This window comes from Onychomys torridus, chromosome 19, assembly GCF_903995425.1.
Source record: "Onychomys torridus chromosome 19, mOncTor1.1, whole genome shotgun sequence".
NCBI classification, from domain to species: domain Eukaryota; kingdom Metazoa; phylum Chordata; class Mammalia; order Rodentia; family Cricetidae; genus Onychomys; species Onychomys torridus.
The window spans coordinates 62,721,916-62,742,254 of record NC_050461.1 but is presented as its reverse complement, the minus strand read 5'-3'; the positions used below and the strand labels follow the sequence as shown (position 1 = coordinate 62,742,254).

Sequence of the window (20,339 nt, the reverse complement as noted above, 5' to 3'; positions counted from 1 at the left end):
TGGAGGAAGCGCATCACTATGGTGGTTGCCTTTGAGGTCTCATATGTGCTCAAGCTGTGCCTCCTGTCTCAGACAACTTCCTGTTGCCTGCAAGCCAAGATTTAGGACCCTCAGCTCCTTCTCCAGCACCATGTCTGTCTGCATGCCACCATGTCACACCATGATGATAATGGACTAAACCGCTGAAAACGTTTAGAAATAGCAATAGAAACTCTAAGACAAACAATTAAATGAAATTATGTGGGTTTTTTGTTTGTTTGTTTGTTTGTTTTTGTTGTTGTTGTTTTTACCAGAGCTGAGGACCAAACCCAGGGCATTGCTCTTGCTAGGCAAGCGCTCTACCACTGAGCTAAATTCCCAACCCCGAAATTATGTTTTTTAAAAGGAAAATTTTAATTGGCACATTCAAAATATTAAATAATAGACATTCATAGTATTTTATTGAACATTAATATACCTCTTTCTATTATTTTAGTATATTTGGACATAAGTGAATTCCCATGTATATTACAACTGCTGTGAAATGAATGCTGGTTTTTTATTTCTACAGGCTAATTGAATTATTACTGGAGGGAAAGATTTAGGACCTGGCATATCTTCTTCACCTAATTGCCAGAAACCCAAATGGTCAACAGTTAGCCAGGAATTTTGTCCAAGAAAATTGTCCAATTTTCTCCTCTCTCATCTCCTTCAAAAGTATGTATTTAATCCTAATGTATGTTCTACCATGCAGATGACTCAGCTGCATGAAGCCAGTGCAGTCAAGTATCCCTCAAGCACATAACAAATGCTCTCCCTACCCCCTGCCATCTTAACCCAAATTCTCAATGAACTCTGGCTTTAAAACTGCAACAGATTATCCTGCCTGAGTACAAAGGGAGGGATGAGACTGTAATGAGAAAAAGCATTATCTCAGTACAGACAACAAAAGGCCAGAAAGAACTAGTTGAGTTAAACGTAGTTTTCAATTCTATCACCCCTGCTCTGCTGCTTGGCTTACACCTCAGCTAGAAAGGTCTAATGACACAGAATGCATCAAACATAGTTGGCCTACTTTGCAAAGTCAGTTTTGTTTTAAAAACAAAACAAAACAAAAGAAGATACTTTTAATTAACTTGTTTATTACAGAAGATAATGAGTCTCATCATGACATTTTCACGTCATTACATCTCACTGTTATTCATCCTCATACTTTCTCTGCTCCCTCCTTCCCTTTCACTTGTCACATTCCTCCCTAAAAATAGTCTCACACACACACACACACACACACACACACACACACATACACACACATACACTTATATGTATATCTGTGTGCACAGATTTTGTATATGACAAAAAAAATCACACTTGGTCTTTCTTCTATATTATATCACTCCCTCTTGCCTCCCCTTTCATTACTCCACCCCCCTTTCCATAAACCTCTTCTACTTGCCTGAGTAGACTCAATGTATAAGAGAAAACATGCAAATATTTGTCTTTCTGAGTCTACCTTATTTCCCTTAACTTTCTCTAGTTTCATTTATGTTTCTAGAAATTACATATTTTCATTCTTCTTTATGTCTGAATAAAATGACATGTGTTTATCACATTTTCCTTATGTATTCATTTGTTGATGAGCATCTATGTTACATATATAAGTATTTAGTATGTTGACTTAAAATCCTTCAGTTATTTAACCAGGAGTAGTACAGCTAAATCATATCTGAGTTCTGTCTTCAGTTTTCAGAAACCTCAACACTGGTCTCCATAGTGGCTATACCAGTTTATATTCCCACCAACAGCATGTAAATGTTCCCTTTTTTCCCACATCCTTGTTTGTATTTATTGTAAATATCATTAATATTTAAATATAGCCATTCTGATATGTTGAATGAAATCTATTAGTTTTAATCTGCATTTTCCTGTGGGCTAAGACTGTTGAAAAAATTTTCCCCAAATACTTACTTACTGGTTATTTGCATTTCTTCTGTTTTAAGAGTTATGTTCAGTTCATGTTCCCACTTACTGATAAGCATTCTTTTTTTTTTTTTTTTTTGGTTTTTCGAGACAGGTTTTCTCTGTGTAGCTTTGTGCCTTTCCTGGAACTCGCTTGGTAAACCAGGCTTGCCTCGAACTCACAGAGATCCGCCTGCCTCTGCCTCCCGAGTGCTGGGATTACAGGTGTGCGCCACCACCACCCAGCTCTGTTAAGCATTCTTAAGGGACATTTAATTTTTAGAGTTCTATGTGGACTTTACATATTAGTCCCTTTCAGATGTATAGTTAGCTAAGTTTTGTTTTTTACCATTTTTAAGCTCTATTTTCTCTGCTGATTGTTTCCTTTGCTGTGCAGAAGCCTTTTGTTTTATTCAGTTCCCCTTGCCAATTCTTGGCCTTATTTCCTGAGCTGTTGGAGTCATTTCCAGAAAGTCCTCATCTATATCTGCATCATGAAGTATTTTGCCTGTTTTCCTCTAACAGCTTTGCATTTCTGTGTATTACTTTAAGGTCTTTGATCCATTTTAGATTGATATTGTTGTTCAGGGTTAGAGATATGGATCTAGCTTCATTCTAAAGGCCAATATCTGGTTTTTCCCCTGTGGAGGAGACCCCCACATCTCAGACTCCTGGCAGCTGGAAGAAAACCTAGTCCAAGTTTCTGGACTATACCTGCTTCTGATGTTGGATTGATTCCAAGTTTTACCCGGGGATTCAACTTTTGGGAGAATTGGTGCCTATTCCATTATGTTACTAGACCCAGACCAAACTTTCTCTCAATAGAGTGGTCATGATCAGATTAAATAAAGAATGTTTTTTCTCTCTCTCCTCTCTCTCTGTCATTGTCTCCCTCCCTCTCTGCTGCAAAATGTCATTCTATATGCTGTGGATGTGTGTTGCTCTGATTGGTTGATAAATAAAATGCTGATTGGCCAGTAGTAAGGCAGGAAGTATATGTGAGATAAGCAGACAAGGAGAATTCTGGGAAGAGGAAGGCTGAGTCAGGATTCACCAGCCATACACAGAGAAAGCAAGATGACAAGGCAGAACTGAGAAAAGGTACCAAGCCATGTCGTTAAACATAATTAAGAATTATGGGTTAATTTAATGTAAGAGCTAGTTAATAATAAGCCTGAGCTAATGGTCATACAGTTCATAATTAATAATAAGCCTCTGTGTGTTTATTTGGGTCTGAGCAGCTGCAGGACCGGGCAGGAGAGATTTGTCCCAACTTCAGGGCAGGGGCAGGGCTGGAGAAACTTCCAACTATACCTCCCTTCCCCTTTCTCTCTCCCTCATCTCTTTTTGTCTCTCTCTTCTCCCTACTAGGTCATTCAGCCATCCTTCATCCAAATTGGAAATGTCATTTGTAACTTATATATAAAACAGTGAGAAATGTCGGCTAGCTGTGTGATTTGCCTTATCTGTTTTAGTTAGCACCCCAATATTCCTGTTTCTACTCCTTTGTCATTTTTTCTTAATATTTTTGTTGATTATTTGAGAATTTCACATCATGAATCTAGAGCACACTCACCTCTCAGTCTTCCAGGTCTGCCCCCCCAACCCCCGCCGCCTAATGCTCCACCACCACCCCCAAAAAAAGAAGAAGAAAAAATAAAACAAGTCCGATTTGTGTTGCTCATATACTCACTGGATTGTGGTCAAATTCCTGGTGGCAGTCCCTTAAAGAAAATGGAGTCCTTCCCAACCCCCACCAGAAGCCATCAATAGTGAAAAGCTATACCTTAGCATCCTTATCATGATTTTTAAGGGTTCTCTTTGGTGACTCTCTGTCTAGCCTGTTACTTTTGTGGGGGTGGGGATGGGAGGATGTGGGGATTGGGCTGTCACATAAGCCTTCTATGTCCCTCTTCCTCAGCTGTGAGTCTGCAGTCATTAACACCATGGCAAAAGTAGCTTTTTTGCCCTTTATGGCCTGCAGGAGCATGGCTCATGAACTTACACATGGTTTCTGAAGACAGCACAGACCACAGACATCCACATGGTCTCCAGCATCAGCATGTGCCAAAGACCACAGCATGGTCTCTGGTGGCAGTACAGACAATGGACATCAACAGGGCCCTCTGCTGTACATTCCACAGACACCATCATTGCAGCATGGTCTGGTGATAGTGAAGATAAGTCACATCAACATGGATTCAGGCTATAGCACAGGCCACAGGCATTCCATAGCCTTCAGTCATAACATGAGCCACAAACGTCAACATAGACTCCAGTGGAACCATGGACCTGGACATCATCATGGCCTCAACTGGCAGCACAGGCCACTCAGATCAACATGACTTCTGCAGCAGGAAGGCCTATGGACATCAACATGGTTTCGGCCATCAGCCCAGACAACTGGGCACTGCATGGCCCTTGGTTTCCTTTCTCATGTCTTAGAAAGAAAATTCAGAGTTCTAACAAGCAGCTCTAAGCCAAGAGCACAGTTTTCATTGTGCACCTAGAGGGACTTCAAGGAACTGACATCTGCATAATACCAAATGGAAACTACTTATTTTTTTAAATGCAGAGCTATGATATACATATGTATATTTCTTTAAAGGCTCATAAAAGCTGATTTGACTGTTTCCATGATTGTGACTGTGCTTTGAAAGGGTGAGATTTTTTTCCTGCAATGCTGTAGATTTCCTTTGTAACTGGAAATTAAGCCCTTCCTATCAAGTATTGAATCTTGAGGGGGACCTTAGTTGGCTTGGATTCCTTGATGTTCTCTGTATAAAATGTTGAGGTAAAAGGCTGTGAATGAGACTTCAACCAAGTAACACACCCCCACCCACAAACGGTATTTAAAATTCATGTTATCCAAAATGTGATGAAGAAGTGTATAAGATGCTATATTCAAATGCAGACAGGAGATAATAGCACATATTGTTTATCGTGTGCTTTTAACTTTGCATAATAAGTTCTACCTTTTAAGCATAAGTACATAAGAATAAAATAGATAGACTGTTTATTATGTTATTTATTATTTCATGTTTTCCAATCTTCTTCATTCTATCATAATACACACAGACAATTCAGAAACAAAAACATGTATATTGAAAGTTCGGCATATAGCTCAGTGGCAGAGCACTTGCTTAGTGTGTGCAAGGCCCAAGGGGTGATCCTTGGTGCACATGTGCCCACCCCCCCACACACAATTTCTTGCTTAAAAAACTTTATTGTTAAGGTTATATAAAAATAGAGAATACTGGGGGTGGGAGAGATGGCTCAGAGGTTAGGAGCACTGCTTTGTTCTTCCAGAGGTCCTGAGTTCAATTCCCAGCAACCACATGGTAGCTCACAACCATCTGTAATGAGATCTGGTGCCCTCTTCTGGTCTGTGGGTGTACATGCACACAGAACACTGTATATATAATAAATAAATCCTTTAAAAAAAAAATAGAGAATACTATTTTTAAATATAACAAATAGTAATACTTCTGAATAATGGAATCATATTTTTCCAAAATCTTTCATCCACATTTTCATTTTGATAAATTTCATAAATACAGGATTTTACCTAATAAGTTATTTTACATTAATTAATAGTATTTTTGTAATGTTTAATTTATCATGTACTTACTAGTACTGAATATAAATAATATATGATGTGATAAAATAACATCAGGCCAGTGTTTATGTTATTTAAATCTGTAAGTTTGCTTTTTCAGATTTGACTTGGGCTTGTTTGCTGTGAGAATCATCATCTCTGGCACATCTCACTTTTCTTCTAAGGATAAGTTGCAGAAAGTTTGTGACTTTCTATTCCAAAAAAGCCTAAATTTTAGAATTAAGTAAATTTGTATTCAATCTAATTCAAAGTTCTCATTTTATTTGAAGAAAAAAGTTGATTGCCAAATGCCACACAAGTGAGTAGAACAGGTAGATTGTAACCTCTTAAATATGTATTCATAGCATTACAGTTGAAACTATATGACATAATGATGTTTTTATATTTCATTCATATTGCATATGATACAAGGATGATCATATTAAAGTTTGGAAATATATTTGTCTTTTAAATAGAATTACTATAGTCAATAATTCTAGTTGTTTTTGTTTAAAAAATTTGTCTTGTTTTACATCTTCTCATACTCTAATATTTTATAGACTTGTTACATTACACCTGAAATTATCCTGTAAGCAAATTTGGAATTCCAGATCTAAAATCCCAGCTTATCATATATTCTGCAACTTGGATAAATAAGCTACTTCACTTCATGCACAGTGCTCACTTGTAAGATAACCAATTTTATTATGTAAAAATAAAGTAAAATAGTAATTATGCACAAACAAGAAAGCAATCTTATACAGGTCAGCACAAAATTGATTGTACTTGTGTATATAATTTTCAAGCTGTTCTGAAATCTTTTGGAAAAAGTTGTGTTTTGTAAAACATGGCAGCCATTTTAAATGTTTTTTTCAGGTGAAATTCTTCTTTGAACCTCTTGTGGTGCAAGGCTCACAGCTGGGTATTTTCCAAATTGTTCTAGAAACCAAAACCAAAAATATTAAATAGCTAAAGAAGAATGTTACCATTCTGAAGAATTTGCTCCAGGTTAGTATTTAAGTTAGTATGTGGCTTTAATCCTAGCACTTGGGTGGCAGAGGCAGGTGAATCTCTGAGTTCAAGGCCAGCCTGGTTTACAGAGTAAGTTCCAGGAAGGTCAGGGCTACACAGAGAAACCCTGCCTTCAGAATAACAATAACAACAAAAAACAAAAACTAAGCAAACAAAGAAACAACAACAAAAAGTTAGTATTTGATTGGTAGAGAACATGCCAGCAATACTTATCATAGAGTTCTGGATGTTTTGTCTAGCCAGTAAGTCTCAATACAAACAAACAATAACAAACAACCACTCAACTTACCAGCAGCTCAGCTGCCTGGGCCCAGTTATCCTCTTGATCTGACAGATACATAGTGAGTGCAGGAAGGCCAGTTCAATAGTCCTCTTCAAAGTAAGTTTGCAAGATAATAGGTCTGAGTAGATTTAGATAACTACAGCTGTGTGCCTCCATGAAATCTTCTCTATCGCCATACACTGTGTCACTCTTTTCTAATTATAATTGATTTTTATCCTTGCTTAGTATTCTAGAGTTTTCCCAATCACTTTGCTGCTAAGCGAAAATTGATAAATAAATGTGCTCTCTCTCTCTCTCTCTCTCTCTCTCTCTCTCTCTCTCTCTCTCTCTCTCTCTGTGTGTGTGTGTGTGTGTGTGTGTGTGTGTGTGTGTGAGAGAGAGAGAGAGAGAGAGAGAGAGAGAGAGATACAAAGGTAGATAGACATAGATATAAATATTTAAATTCTCTCCACCTTTAACTCAGCGTTAACTGGATACTTTTTATCATATACGAAAAAAATCTGGTAGAAAAGATCAAGAAACGAAAGACTTTGTCACCACATCTAAAATTTCTAGACTCAAAATGTCAGGTTTATCAAGTAAGCCCTGGGGACTTTGTTGCTCAAGTCTCATAGCTATGAAGAGACCCAAGACTAGACTTTTGAAGCTGTCTCTAAAGCAGCTGAACTTGCAGTCATGGAAATAGAGAAGACAAAGAAGATGCCCACCCACTATATAACTTTCATTCATAAACTATTGCCTTTTAACAAATCTTTTGAAGGTTGCAGTTAGACTGAACTATATATTCTAGATTAAACCATTATTTAATGTAGATATTTAAATGTAGCATCACATTTTGTAGCTTAGCTTTAGCATTTCTTCACCTGTTCAGGGGACCTCATGATCTCTGATACTCAGATGCTTCTCTTAATTTTTTACATTGAATTAATTTTTAAAATGTATTTAGGTTGGATAAAACATTAAAATTATGTTTACCAGGTAATTTTTAATATAACTACCAGAAAAATTAATGTATTATAGTTCTATTTAATGGTGATGCCCTAGGTCCTCCATCATGAACTGTGGAGTCAAAGTTAACAGGATAATGACAAAGAGGCACAATTTTCCTAGGTGAAAAATAACAGTGTTTGAAAAATTACTCCTTTTTTGTCAGAATTTTAAAATTTATTTTAATATATTATCTTTTATTTATTCTTTGACAATTTCATGCATGTAAACAGTGCATCTTGGTCATATGTAATCCTACCCCACCCTTCCATTTTCCTCAGGACCCTTCAACTTCCCCTTCTCACCCCAAATCCCAGAACCTTGACACATCTCCCTTTCTCCTTCATGTCTTTCCCCTTTTTTGTTAGTAACCCGAAGTTCAATTAGTGCTGCCTCTTGGAATGCTTACTGATTTTGTTGCTTTGAGTCTGTGCAGGTTACCATAGTTGAGTTTGTTCATGGGTGCAATGGCCATATTGTGTCCCAAAGGCAGCATTTCATAGTGCTCCTCTCCATCCTCTGTCCTTTATACTCTTTTCTGTCCCTCTTCCAGGATGTTCTCTGAGCCTGGTGTGAATGGGGAGAACATAGCTTAATACTGACATGCCATTTAAGGCACTCAATTCTTTTCTTCACCTTTTGAATAAGATAGTTTTTAATAAAGAAGTCCTATATATACATACAGGTAGTAAACTTAACAAATCAGTATGATATAAATTAGTTTCATGAAAACTTGAATCAATATACTGCTGATCATATTTGGACAATGAAGGAAGCTGGGGAATTTCAGGGCAGGAGTGGAGGGTGTTACCTATCTAATCTGTTTTGAATCTTAGTGCTGTCAGAGGTATGAAACTAATCCCTCAGGGACAGAGAAAGATGACTGCTTTAGGTTATCTGCTTCCTGATACCTTGATCTCATCAAAATCTAGTCCCTCAGTCATTGGGGGAAAAAGGAGAAAAGGAACACGGAAAAAGTGTCTTTTGTATGTTAAAGTACATGTGCATTTTATATAACTCATATTTTAACAGGTTGTGCTGTATTTTTTTTTAACTAAGATCAGTGTTCTCTCACTTTCTTTGCTTCCTTCGACCCTATACTTATTAGCACCAGATGTTAATCTTCTACCTATTGTTTTACTTGACATGAAAAGTACTGCTTCCTCTGATGGACCTAAACTTGTACCATCAGTCCCTTTGACCTTTGACTCTTTCTTTAGTTTTATACAAGTCTGTTGTAAGCAGACTCATTATATCTCAGTTTCATTTTCTATTATAGTCCCCAACTTGGGCAGGACCTGAAATATGATATTTGTCCCAGCATTCTCAAAGTGAAAACTGAAGCTTCAGATGGCTCCTTCCCTCCCATGTCTGTCTTCATTTGACCCACAGTGATTTTATGCTAACAGTTCAGAGCATCAATATATCAAAACAAACTTTAATTTACACTTCATTTTTAGCAAGAGATTCAACAGGGAACCTAGTCCAGAATATTCCCAGAAGCCATCATAATCTATATTCTAATTTATATATGTTTAACATTTTTACATAAGGAGCTCCTTAGGATAGAAATTAGTTCACAGTGTTGACCCTGTAAGTGCTGATCTCTCATAAACAACATTGCAGCATAGTAAGGAAGTTGGCAGAAACAAAACAAAACAAAAAAAGAACCTAGATCATTTGTCGGGATTTAAGTCAAGCGATTTCCTAATATTTATAGGGATGAAAGCTTAGAAAGTCTGAGAACTGTGAACTTAATTAAAATACAGAAAAAATTTCTATTTTTCAATTACTGTAAATTTTAGTTCCTAAACATAAATTCAAGATCTTTTGCTAATTTATTCTACTATCCTCAGATATTTCAATTATCTCCCATGTTTTCAGGTTGATAAGTTGGTTTTCTACTTTCAGTACAAGACTAGGCAATTCTGATCTTTAGATATCAATCACATAATTCCTGTATCTTACTCTTGAATTATGCCATGTTTTTTAAGTTCAATAATATTTCAGATGCATTCCTCTGCAAGAAGTTCCCATAACAACAGTATATAAGATATCCCTCTAGTTGTCCAAACAATAACCCAATTTATACTGTAAACTCATTATGAAGTAGTCAGAAAAGATATAAAGAACATATTTCTTACCTTTAAAAACTGTATTCCCAGGGTTGGTAGCTCAGTGGTAGAGCACTTGCCTAGCAAGCGCAGGGCCCTGGGTTTGATCCTCAGCTCCAGAAAAAAAGAAAGAAAGAAAGAAAGAAAAGAAAAGAAAAAAAAAAGAAAAAGAAAAAACTGTATTCCCCTTTAAAACCTGCTTTGTAGGATATTGAATTTGGAAAGTCTAATCTATCACTAATGTTTTAAATTGAATTGAGAAAAAAGAACACTCTTTTATGACTCAAAAATCAAGAAAGCCTGGGAAATGGCTAGGGAATTCTTCTGGCTAGAGGTCATTCCTAAAAAAAAAAAAAAAAAAAAAAAAAAAAAAAAGTTTTTATATCTTCTAACATTTGTCTTATGATTTGTTTTCATTGCCAGAACTAGGCCCATTTTTTCTGGTCACTCCTAGACTACCTAGGCCTCTTCTAGACTGTCAAGTTTCACTGAAGATCTAATACTAACTCAACACCCAAACTTGGATTCCTCAGGACATCAATTTAAATAATCAGTTTGAAGCAACTTGCTCAGCTACACAGGTTAGAAGTGGCAGAGGCAGAATTTGGCCTCTGTGAACTGGCCTCTGGAAACCAGTTTCAACTTCAGTCTTGTGCTGCCCCTTAAGTCCCTACGAATACAACTGTATATAGTTAACTGAATGCCACCAGCATAATCACCACCAATAAAATGCAGATTTTGAGCCAGGTGGTCATTGTGCACAACTTTAATCCCAGCATTTAGGAGGCAGAGAGAGGCAGGGGGATCTTTACAGGTTTGAAGACAGCCTGGTCTACAGTGTGAGGTCTAGAACATCCAAGACTACACAGACAAACCCTGTCTCAAACAAACAAATAATGTAGCTTTTGTGTGACAGCCTATCCCAAGTGAGAGATGCATTATCTTTCTGCAAAGCGTAAGTCCATATAAACATTTTAGATATGTTAATGTATATATTTTAAGAAGCTTCTTCACTGGTTATTGTGAATAGAGCATCAGCAAACATGGATGAGCAGGTATCTCTATTATAGAATATAGAGAGTCTTTGGGGAGTATGTCAGGAGTGATATGTTGGGTCATATGCTAGTTTTATTTCTGATTTTTAAGGAACTTCCTTACTGATTTCCATAGTGGCTGTACCAGTTTACACTCCCACCAGCAGTTAATAAGTGCTCCCTTTCCCCCAGCACAAACATTAGCACTTGTTGTTATTTATTTTTTTTATCTAGGCTATTCTGACTAGAGTAAGGTTCCAGGTTGTCTCTCTCTGAGTTGAAGGACATTGGTGTCCCAAAGACCCCCAAGACAATACAGAATATTGTCATCACTTTTGGTCATCCTCTAGAACTTGATGGTAAGACCATACTACTGAAGACACCATATCCCTGAGTCATAGGACACAGGGAAATCAAACTGGTACTGGCCTGGAAGCGTCATCCCTACTGACTTTCTTTCATGGTGCTGGAAGGTGCTATACATACTACTGGAGAAGTAAGGTAATCATCAGTGTTACCTAGCTATGGACCCTTTGAGTTACAATAACTACTGGCCTGGCAAGATACGCCCACTGGTACAATAGTGTCAATAATGTTTTGAGAGTAAACAAGTACTTTCTGATTGTATTTAAGGCTAACTCCACAAGATGGACCTTTATCTGTTAATTGGCAAAAAAATCCTGGCTAGGTAGGTCACAGGCTCTAGGGGAGAACCTACTACTGTTCATTCTGCTAGATGAGTATAGTAGAAATTGCCATTTGGGGGGGGTAGATGGTAATTAATAGAGAGAGTCACAACTGCTAAAAGTACAATGAATAAAAGACTGTGTCGTGCTCAGCCCTAAGTGGGACATTATAATTGCACTCCTTTCTTCTCAGGCTCAATGATGATCTGAAGAGGTGAAAGACTATAAGAGCCAGAAGTGGTGGAGGATTGCTGAGAAACAGCATTACCCAGATATGACAGGGCCATTGCATACGTGGAGTCACAGGGGCTGTGACTGCATGCAAAAGGCCTATACAGGCCTATACAAGAATCAAGTTTGCCAAGATTCACCATGTATGAAGGATGGCTTGCAAAGTCGCTACCCTGGCTGAAGAGCTATTGATACTTTATGGCTATTGCAGGAAAGAGAGTCAGTTTTCTTAGGATGTAGCCTCTGAGAGGCTGCCCATTCTACAGTGGATAGCTTTATATCCATGTGCATACTGGCAGCATTATGTTGTTTCAGTGGTTTAGGAATGAATATATGAATACTTTTATTATGGAATTATGAGTTTTTATATATTTAGATACAAGTTTATTGTAAAGCATATGATTTGCAGACATTTTCTCTCTTTCTATAGTTTCTTTACTCATGGCTTAATGCTATTCTTTGAAGTGAAATCTATTTTGATACTTAACTTCATCTTTATTTCTCTAATAATGATGTCAGGAGTTGAATAGTTTCCTCTCAATTTTTAATGCTACAATCATAATTCTCAATATCTCAGAATGTGATCTTACTTTGAAGTAGAATTGTTAAAGATTAAAATTATTTAATTTAAGGTCAGAGCAGAGTAGATTGGTCCTCTAGACTAATGTGACTGGAATCATTCTAAGAAGGGGGAAATGTGGACACATGTGCATTTGGGGAGAATACCTTGTGAACACAGGTTTTGTGGAATATTACTTTAACTAGGCAAAGATGTGTTACATTTGTTTATGCTGCATTTCTTTCATTATGTGAAGATGTGTTGCTTTGTCTGCCTAAGGTATCTAATTGATCTAATAAGAAGCTGAATGGCCAATAGCTAGGCAGTAGAGGGATAGGTGGGACTGGAGGACAGAAAGAATAAGTAGTAGTAGGAATCTAGGCTTGAGAGGAGAAAGGAGGAGACAATGAGGGAGAAATAGAGGGAGACGCTTGTGGCCAGCCAGCCAGGCAGTCACCAGCCAGACAGACATGGAGCAAACAGGAAATTAGGGCATAAGGAAGGAAAGAAAGGTAAAAAGCCCCAAGGCAAAATGAAGAGAAACAGGTTAAAGTAAGCTATAAGAGCTGGTGGGACAAGCCTAAACTAAGGCCAAGCACTCATAACTAATAAGTCTTTGTGTCATGATTTGGGGGCTGGCAGTCCAAGAAAGCCTGCTACACACAGGGGTTATCCTATCAAGTCAAGAAACTGCCAATTCCAAAACACATCTTTCCCTAGTGCCTTCCAAGGGCACCTATCCTTGACAATACCTGGAACTTCAACTTATATCCTCTAGAAGTATGATACGACAAATTCCACAAGGTCATGCAGATTTCAGTGGCCTTAAAAAGTAGTCCTAGCAAAGTAACACTGATGCTTCTTATGAAAGCTAGATTTGGGCTGGAGAGATGGCCCAGCCATTAAAGGCTAGGCTCACAACCAAAACCCTGAAAGCTAGATTTACTTTTTATTTTTAGTAGTTACATTATATCAAAATTCAAGGTCTAATCATATGTTATGTATTGGTTTGTAATCTTAATGGTATTGTTTATTTATATTATATTATTGTGTGCAATTTTATATTGCATTTGAGACACCCTATCTTAATTTTTTTCTGTACAAGTATCATAGGACAAAAAATGATCAAAAACAGTATTAAAATATGTCTACCTTTAGTGGAAATAAATTTTGAATTTATATTCAAATAACCTCACCCTTCCCTTACACAAAACAAAAAAGGTAAACTCTAACCTCAGCCCTTCAAGACTATTGTGTAAGATACCTTTTCACTTCTAGTGGTCTCTTTAGAAATGTACAAAATACAGATTTAGCAAATGAGACATATGAATTCTCAGGAGTTTCTGAGGAAAGTTTTCTTGTTCTCAAAAAAGGGACCTGAAAGAGAAAGTCACTTCTTCTGCCTTCCCTCTTGCAGCTTCTGCCATTTGGACCGCATGACAGTGAGACTTTCTTTCAGAAAAATCAATCACTCTGATGAAAGAGTAGAAATGAGCAGCTGGGCTCCTGGTGAAGCTGTGGAGCTGTACTGAGGATCAACAAGTCTCTGGAATTCTTCTGTGTAATGACAGATTTTCTTATTGAATGAAAAGTAAAAAATAAACAGGGAAGGAAAGGACATGACTGCTCCTAGGTATGGTGGAGTAGAAAGTTTATTGTAGATAAAAGGAAGAGGTAGGGACATCTGGACATGGACATGGAACAGGACATGACCAGACTGAGTTGGGCCATGTAGGAGGAGAGAGGAACCAGGTGCAGCATCCAGGAAGCCAAAGGTCCTAAACAGGGTAAGCAAAATGTCTGGATTATATAGGGAAGAGCCTCTTGGAGAAGGGCAGTTAACCCCTGGGCTGGAAAGTTCAGGGTAGGGGGTCTTGGTATGCCAGCCATACCCTGTAACAGGTAGGGACTGAGGGATGCTGGGAGAACCTGGCAGCCAGAACTGCTTTGGTATGTTAAATAGGCACCTCAACTGTTTGCCCCGGGTTTGAAACTTAACATTTACCTTTTAAATTATTTTGGTTCAGGGGCTTTGCATTTTGTTGTCCAAAGCAGCTGAACTAGTAGGTATCTATTCTTTCCTGATAAACACCTTTTAAAATTGGATGAATCTTCTTGCTAATATCAGAGCTCTTCAAGTGTTATTTTGGATTATTCTGCTTTTATAAACATTTTAAAATTTTATATAACTTCAAACATCACCAGTTAATGTAGTTTGTGTGCAGCCAGTGGGTTACAGGAGCAGTAAGATACCAGACCTCAGAGTGGCAGGTAATCCCACAATGGCCATTTATTTTTTGTTAGGAAGCAGCATCTTTCATTTATTCAATATTGTGAAACAAATAATGCTTTAAAATGTGTGCAAATTTGACATGAATATAAATTATCATTTATGTATATGCACTCTTACAGACTGCAGCCATTGACACTAACTCCCTTGTGTGATGCATGGCACATACTAAAACCTATGACATTGAATTTTTCAGCTGAAATAAAAATGTTTTCCATTTAAATAAACTATTCCAATTTTAAATAAAGAAGAATCAACAATCTAGATTATGACAGATATGGTAATTTTTAAAAATCAAAATAGAGTACCTGATCTACTATGGATCAGCCAATCCACACCTCATTTAAGTATGTGAGGGAATGAGAGATGAGAGTAGGTAGATTATTTACACATAGTCCTGGGAAAGGCAGAGACTTATTAACTATGAATGACTGGCCTTAGTTTAGGCTCCTACTACTAGCCCTTTTAACATAATTTTGCCTGTTTCTATTCATCTACATTTTGCCCCAGGGCTTTTTATCTTTCTTTTATACTGTATGTCCCACTTTCCTGCTTCCTCTGTGTCTGTCTGGCCCCTGGAGTCTCCTTGGTATCTCTTTTCTTTCTTCCCTTGAGCCTAAAGTCCTCCTCCTACTTACTCTCCTTGTGCAGAAGTCTGCCTATACCTCCCTTGCTATTGGCCATTCAGCTGTTTATTAGACCAATTAGGTGCCTTAGGCAGGCAAGGTAAAACAGCAACACATCTTTACATAGTTAAACAAATATTCCACAATACCATTTTGCTATAGATCATAGGATATTTCTTTTTATTTTTGAGTGGTATTCATTGTGTGTGTGTGTGTAAATGTAACAATTCAACTATTGTTGAGTATCTAGTTCAATTTCTTATCTTAGCAAAAAAGCATGGGTGTTAAGAGACCTCTTTGAAAAACAGAATTTACTTTGGATATACATCTAAAAACAGTACAGCCAGATCCTAGTACAGACCTTTTTATATAGTATTCTGGGGATGCTCTCTATTATTTTCCATATTGGTTGTAATAATTTATGCTCCCATTTTTTGTTTCTTTATAAACAAATGTTAGTTATCCATGGTGCTAATATTTTTTCACTTCAAGCTATTAATATTTGTTCTGTATTATAATTTAAATGTTAAATAGTATACATTGATGACATCAAATAAGATGAATGTATTAGATAATGTCACCCTGCCTCCTCTGATAATGAATAGTAACTTTTAATAACCTCAAGTGTTAGACCCTTAAAATAAAAAGGTGAATCTGTGTGGAAGAAAGAAAATATTAAAGACAGAAACATAATAAACTGCAAGAGCAAAAACCTGTAATCATTTTCCCTCAAAAAGACTTTACAAAGTCAAATATAAAACAGTATTTGACAGAACAAAATTCGCTATTAGCCCTATAAGGCTAGGCAGGATCCTGAAATATGTTGGTTTTATTTACTGTTTGCCTGCAAAACAAAGTCCTAAGGCTAAATGGTCCTCAGTGCCTTTGCTTGAATTCCTAAATAGTAGAGATTATATGCAAGAGATGTAAAGAGATAGACCCCTTGTCAAGGAAATCTCTTGGTTCTCTCAAATTTATGAATGCAAATTGTGAAATACTTTACCACAGTCTTCAGAGCCAGAAAACTTTAAAACAAAACCCAAGATAATGTGATTCACACTTAAAAGCATGATAGACTGTAGCTTACAGGTGAGGTGAGATTTAACAAGCTGTGGAGTTTTAAATATCTCTGCTACTGAGTGCTCTGGCAACAGAAATAACACCAAAGGAACATAAAATGACCTAATAGGGAGGAGTTTCTTATTTAAGCAATACTAAGGTGAACCAGGCTCATTTCAACAAAATCCATGAACACAAGAGTTTCTATGGTTCACTTTCTAGTTTTGGTTCTGGATAACTCTGAGATAGGGACCAGCCTAAGGGCTCAGCCTATCATTCACACAAAAGACCAAAGCAGTACTGAGATATGATGTGATGAACATTTTCTCTGTATTGACCACATACGAAACCATTGGAGACATTTACTGGAAAGACATTCACTGGAAAGGTTTCAGTATGGGCTGTATATTAGAACTCTAAACACTTTATTGTAGTTATTTAAAATATTTAGGAATTAGGACACGTAGCCCTAAAAAAGGCAAAAGGCTGCCCCAAGGAATTTGCATTCTTAAGAGGATGGCTGATAAATAATTAGCTTTTGACAGCTAAGAGCGCTCTGAAAACCTGCAGGAGAAGGAAGTCTTTATAGAGTCTACTGCTGCTGTTTTAGGTGTGTGGCCAGAGGGTTCTCAGCAGGGGTGACATTTGAGCTAAGACAACGACTGGAAGTAAACAAACAAAACACCAAGCTGCGGAACAGTTTTTGCAAGGATCTTTCATAAAGGAATGGTTAACAATGCTGAATGAAACTTGGCCACTTCTAGGAGCCTCATGAAGGCCTCAGGGTCCAGCAAAGGACGGGCATGTTGATGTCGCCCCAGAATTAGTTTAGGGTTACTCCAAGTACAGTTGATATTCATAGGACGTTGTAAATCAGGAGTGGGTAGGGAGTATTGACGTCTTAAAAATATTGTACTTCGGTGTTACTTCTTAGAACGTTAATTCGAATTTCCTTATCGGTTGAACATCACTGCCCCCCCTCTTTTGCCCAGGATATTTGTGCAAGCCCAGGTTTGTTTGCACCAGACGCCAGGGTTGACACCCTGGGTGGAGTGTGTGACAGTTGGCTAGCGCTGTGAGGCCCAAGCCAAGCCAAGTCGCCTCAGCGGCCGAGGCTAAGCCCTGGGAGGGGGAGGGCGGAGCAGAGGAGCTGTGACTGGTGCTGCTCGGAGGAATAGATGCCTCACCTCCGGGTGCTGGCGCCCGGCAATCGGAGAGGGAAGAGCAAACCCCTTTGAGAGCCTTCTCGGGGGCTCTTGGGCTGCACAGTCTTTAGGGGTCGCTTAAGCTAGTGGGGGCTGCCTCCCTTTGTCACCGGAAACTATGGGGATTCGGGCCCGAGGCAATGGCGCAAGTGCTGGGGGAAGGGGAAATTTAGCTTCCTCTGGTTTAGCCCTGCGGGGCCAAGCCTGGAGCCCGGTTGGCTGTGAGCAAGGGACTCGCAAGTGTCGAGTTAGGACGAGACGAGGCTGGCGGGCCTCTGCCCACAATCTCCTCACGGACAGTCCGTTCTCCTGTATCCCGCGCCAGGTTTTGTGATCTGCTCTCATCTCTAGGCCAGTCCTAAGCAAAGAGCAAACAACCGGCCGGGGCCCCTCCCTCCCGCCCTCGGATCAGGGGTTGTTTTGTATCAGCAGTAGCAGCCGCAAGGCGCTCGGCTTCTGGAAGGAAGTCTTGCGGACAAGCGCCGCAGGGCTCGCTCCAGGGGTGAGGAAGAGCTCTGTCCCGGGGTCTAGCCCGCCGCAGAGACCGACGATCCCTGACCTTGTCCTGCTTTCAGATCGCGAATTTAGCGACAGCCCCTTCGCTACCCACCGGCCGCGTTTCCCGGCTCAGTGCTGGGCTTGCTGCACCCGGAACACAGGCGGAAGCAGTAGGTGCACTAGTTGTTGGAACCGGGGTACCGCTCTGCGGCACTGAGAACTCCGCGGCCCCAAGTATGCCGCGGGGGGCGGGGCTTGCGAAGGCCCCGCCCCCGCCCCGCACGGTCCTCCCCCGCCTCCTGGCCGAGTAGGCCGGGGGTTGCGCTGCGCCGCGCTGAGTCCACGCCTCAGTGGGTCTTTTTGCAGCAGTTGCGAAAACCCGGAACGAAGGTGTTGTTGCCGCTGGGCAGAGCGGCGCCGCCCCTCGCCGCACCTCCCCGCCAGTCCTCGGAGGCCTCGCTGGGCATGCTCAGTCGGCTGGGCCGCTTCAGCTCTCGCAGTAGGAAGCTTGGGGCGCTTGGCTTGTGAGGACCCGCGGCGGGGCGAAGATGGAGCCCTTTACCAATGGTGAGTGGCTAGCCCGAGGCTCGGATTCCTGGGCTTTCAGGGTCCAGAGGGTCAACTGTGGCTCGGGGATCGGGCTGCTGGGTGTCCCCGCCCCAGGGGTTTCCCAGAGCTGGGGGCCGCAGAGGGGCCAGGGCCGGCTTAGGGCGGGCGTGAAGGTCAGCCCGCTCCCGGGGGCTAGCACCGAGCCGCCAGGTGAGGCGGTGGCAAAGTTTGGGATGTTTGTGCGGAGGAGGGGGCGGCGGCAAAGTTGGCGACCGCGTTTGTCCCCGGAGAGGCGGCCGCTGCTCTGAGGAGCGGCGCGCCGGAGAAAGCCAACTCGCCACGGGAGCCTGGAGCTGTCCGCCCGTCCTTCAGCTAGCTGCTCTCACTCCTTTCCGTAATAGGGCGGGGTAGGGCCGCCGGGCTGGCAGCGAGATTTAGTGCCTCGCAGGGAAGGAAACTTACCGGAGGCTGGCTGGTACTGCTCCGTGCGGCGAAGGTGCCGCCCCGTATGGCCACGCTTCTCTCTGCTGCTGCTGCTGAAGCACTCCGCCGGACGACCAAGCTTTTTACCAGCTGGGGATATTGGTCTCCTTGTCGGAGATCCATTGAATATTAGTGCTTCTATCATTAGGTGACAGGGGGTGAAAGTCAAAGCAGCCTACATCCAGAAAACAGCAACAGACTTTCACTCCACAGCTTTGTCTGGTCCAGAAGTGCTGGAATCACAATGTAGGGGTGAGATGTCCCACCATTTTATGATGTTAACTATGTGAATTTATATTAGGATGTAAAGTAGGAAAACTGTTAATAAACAATAGGACATACTGAAATTAGAGGATCCACTTTGCAGTTGTCATGTATTTCCAGTGCGGTTGGTTGCTTCAGGTAAGGGGAAAATCAAATTAGTAGGAGAGAAGTGTATTACTATTTGGGTGAGTTGCTTGCCACTTAAGGGAATGGGGGGACGTTGCCCACTCTGTCCACTCTCCTTTTAACTTCATCCCTGGGACTGTGACCTACTCATTATGTTCTCCTTTTCCCTAATTCAGATTGTTTTATTTTCCTGCCATCTTTCTGTCTGCAATGTTTACATAGGTTTAGTAATGACAGCTTTAACTCTGAATTTTCTTTCTCATTTGTGTTCTATTTGTAATTACCAAGGCTCCAAGAATAGTATGGTAAAATTACCGAGAGAAGATTTGAACTGAAAGGCACCATGAAGACCATCTAGTACTTGAATGCTTAAAACAGGTTTTAGGTCCTTGCAAATAGATATTCCAAGGCTTTTTCTTTCTTCTAGGCAGGATTCTCGGATCCCCTTGTTTGTAGGATTTTAAATATGAAATTTCACCCAAATGAAAACAATGTCTACACAAGAATGAGTCAGATTTAAAGCTGGTTGATTTACTGAACCTTCCCCTACAGAATTAAAGTACATTCTCACACCTTAAAGTTAAAATCTTTTCTCCCATAGGATATCAGCCTTTAGAAATATTTGCAAATTATCTCATCTGGGAGGACAGTGGAAAAATCCTAGAGAACAAAATAAAGAGGCAAAGTTTCAACTTTCATACGGGAAGTTGAATTCCAAATCTTTTCTGTCTACCAGATTTTCACAGTTGATGCTGGAGACTGTTGGCAATGTGTCAT

At 39.9% G+C, this 20,339-nt stretch overlaps 1 protein-coding gene and 1 long non-coding RNA gene across 3 annotated transcripts in view; one reads left to right on the top strand and one right to left on the bottom strand.

Moving 5' to 3' along the window:
• Positions 1-5,599: 5,599 nt before the first annotated feature.
• On the bottom strand, positions 5,600-18,910 carry LOC118570283. 2 transcript variants are annotated; one of them, XR_004943174.1, is made up of 4 exons: positions 18,253-18,910; positions 8,248-8,405; positions 6,858-6,940; positions 5,600-6,475 (listed from the first exon to the last, which is right to left on the bottom strand). It is a non-coding gene; the product is annotated as an uncharacterized LOC118570283 (long non-coding RNA). The 2 variants fall into 2 exon arrangements; XR_004943175.1 differs by lacking the exon at positions 18,253-18,910 and adding an exon at positions 9,983-10,059.
• LOC118570282 (leucyl and cystinyl aminopeptidase) overlaps positions 18,047-20,339 on the top strand; it is a 106,673-nt gene continuing 104,380 nt past the window's right edge. Inside the window, exon 1 of the mRNA XM_036168680.1 lies at positions 18,047-18,707. Within this exon, the coding sequence (XP_036024573.1) occupies positions 18,689-18,707 (19 nt within the window). The 5' untranslated portion in view covers positions 18,047-18,688. The remainder of the gene's footprint in view (positions 18,708-20,339) is intronic.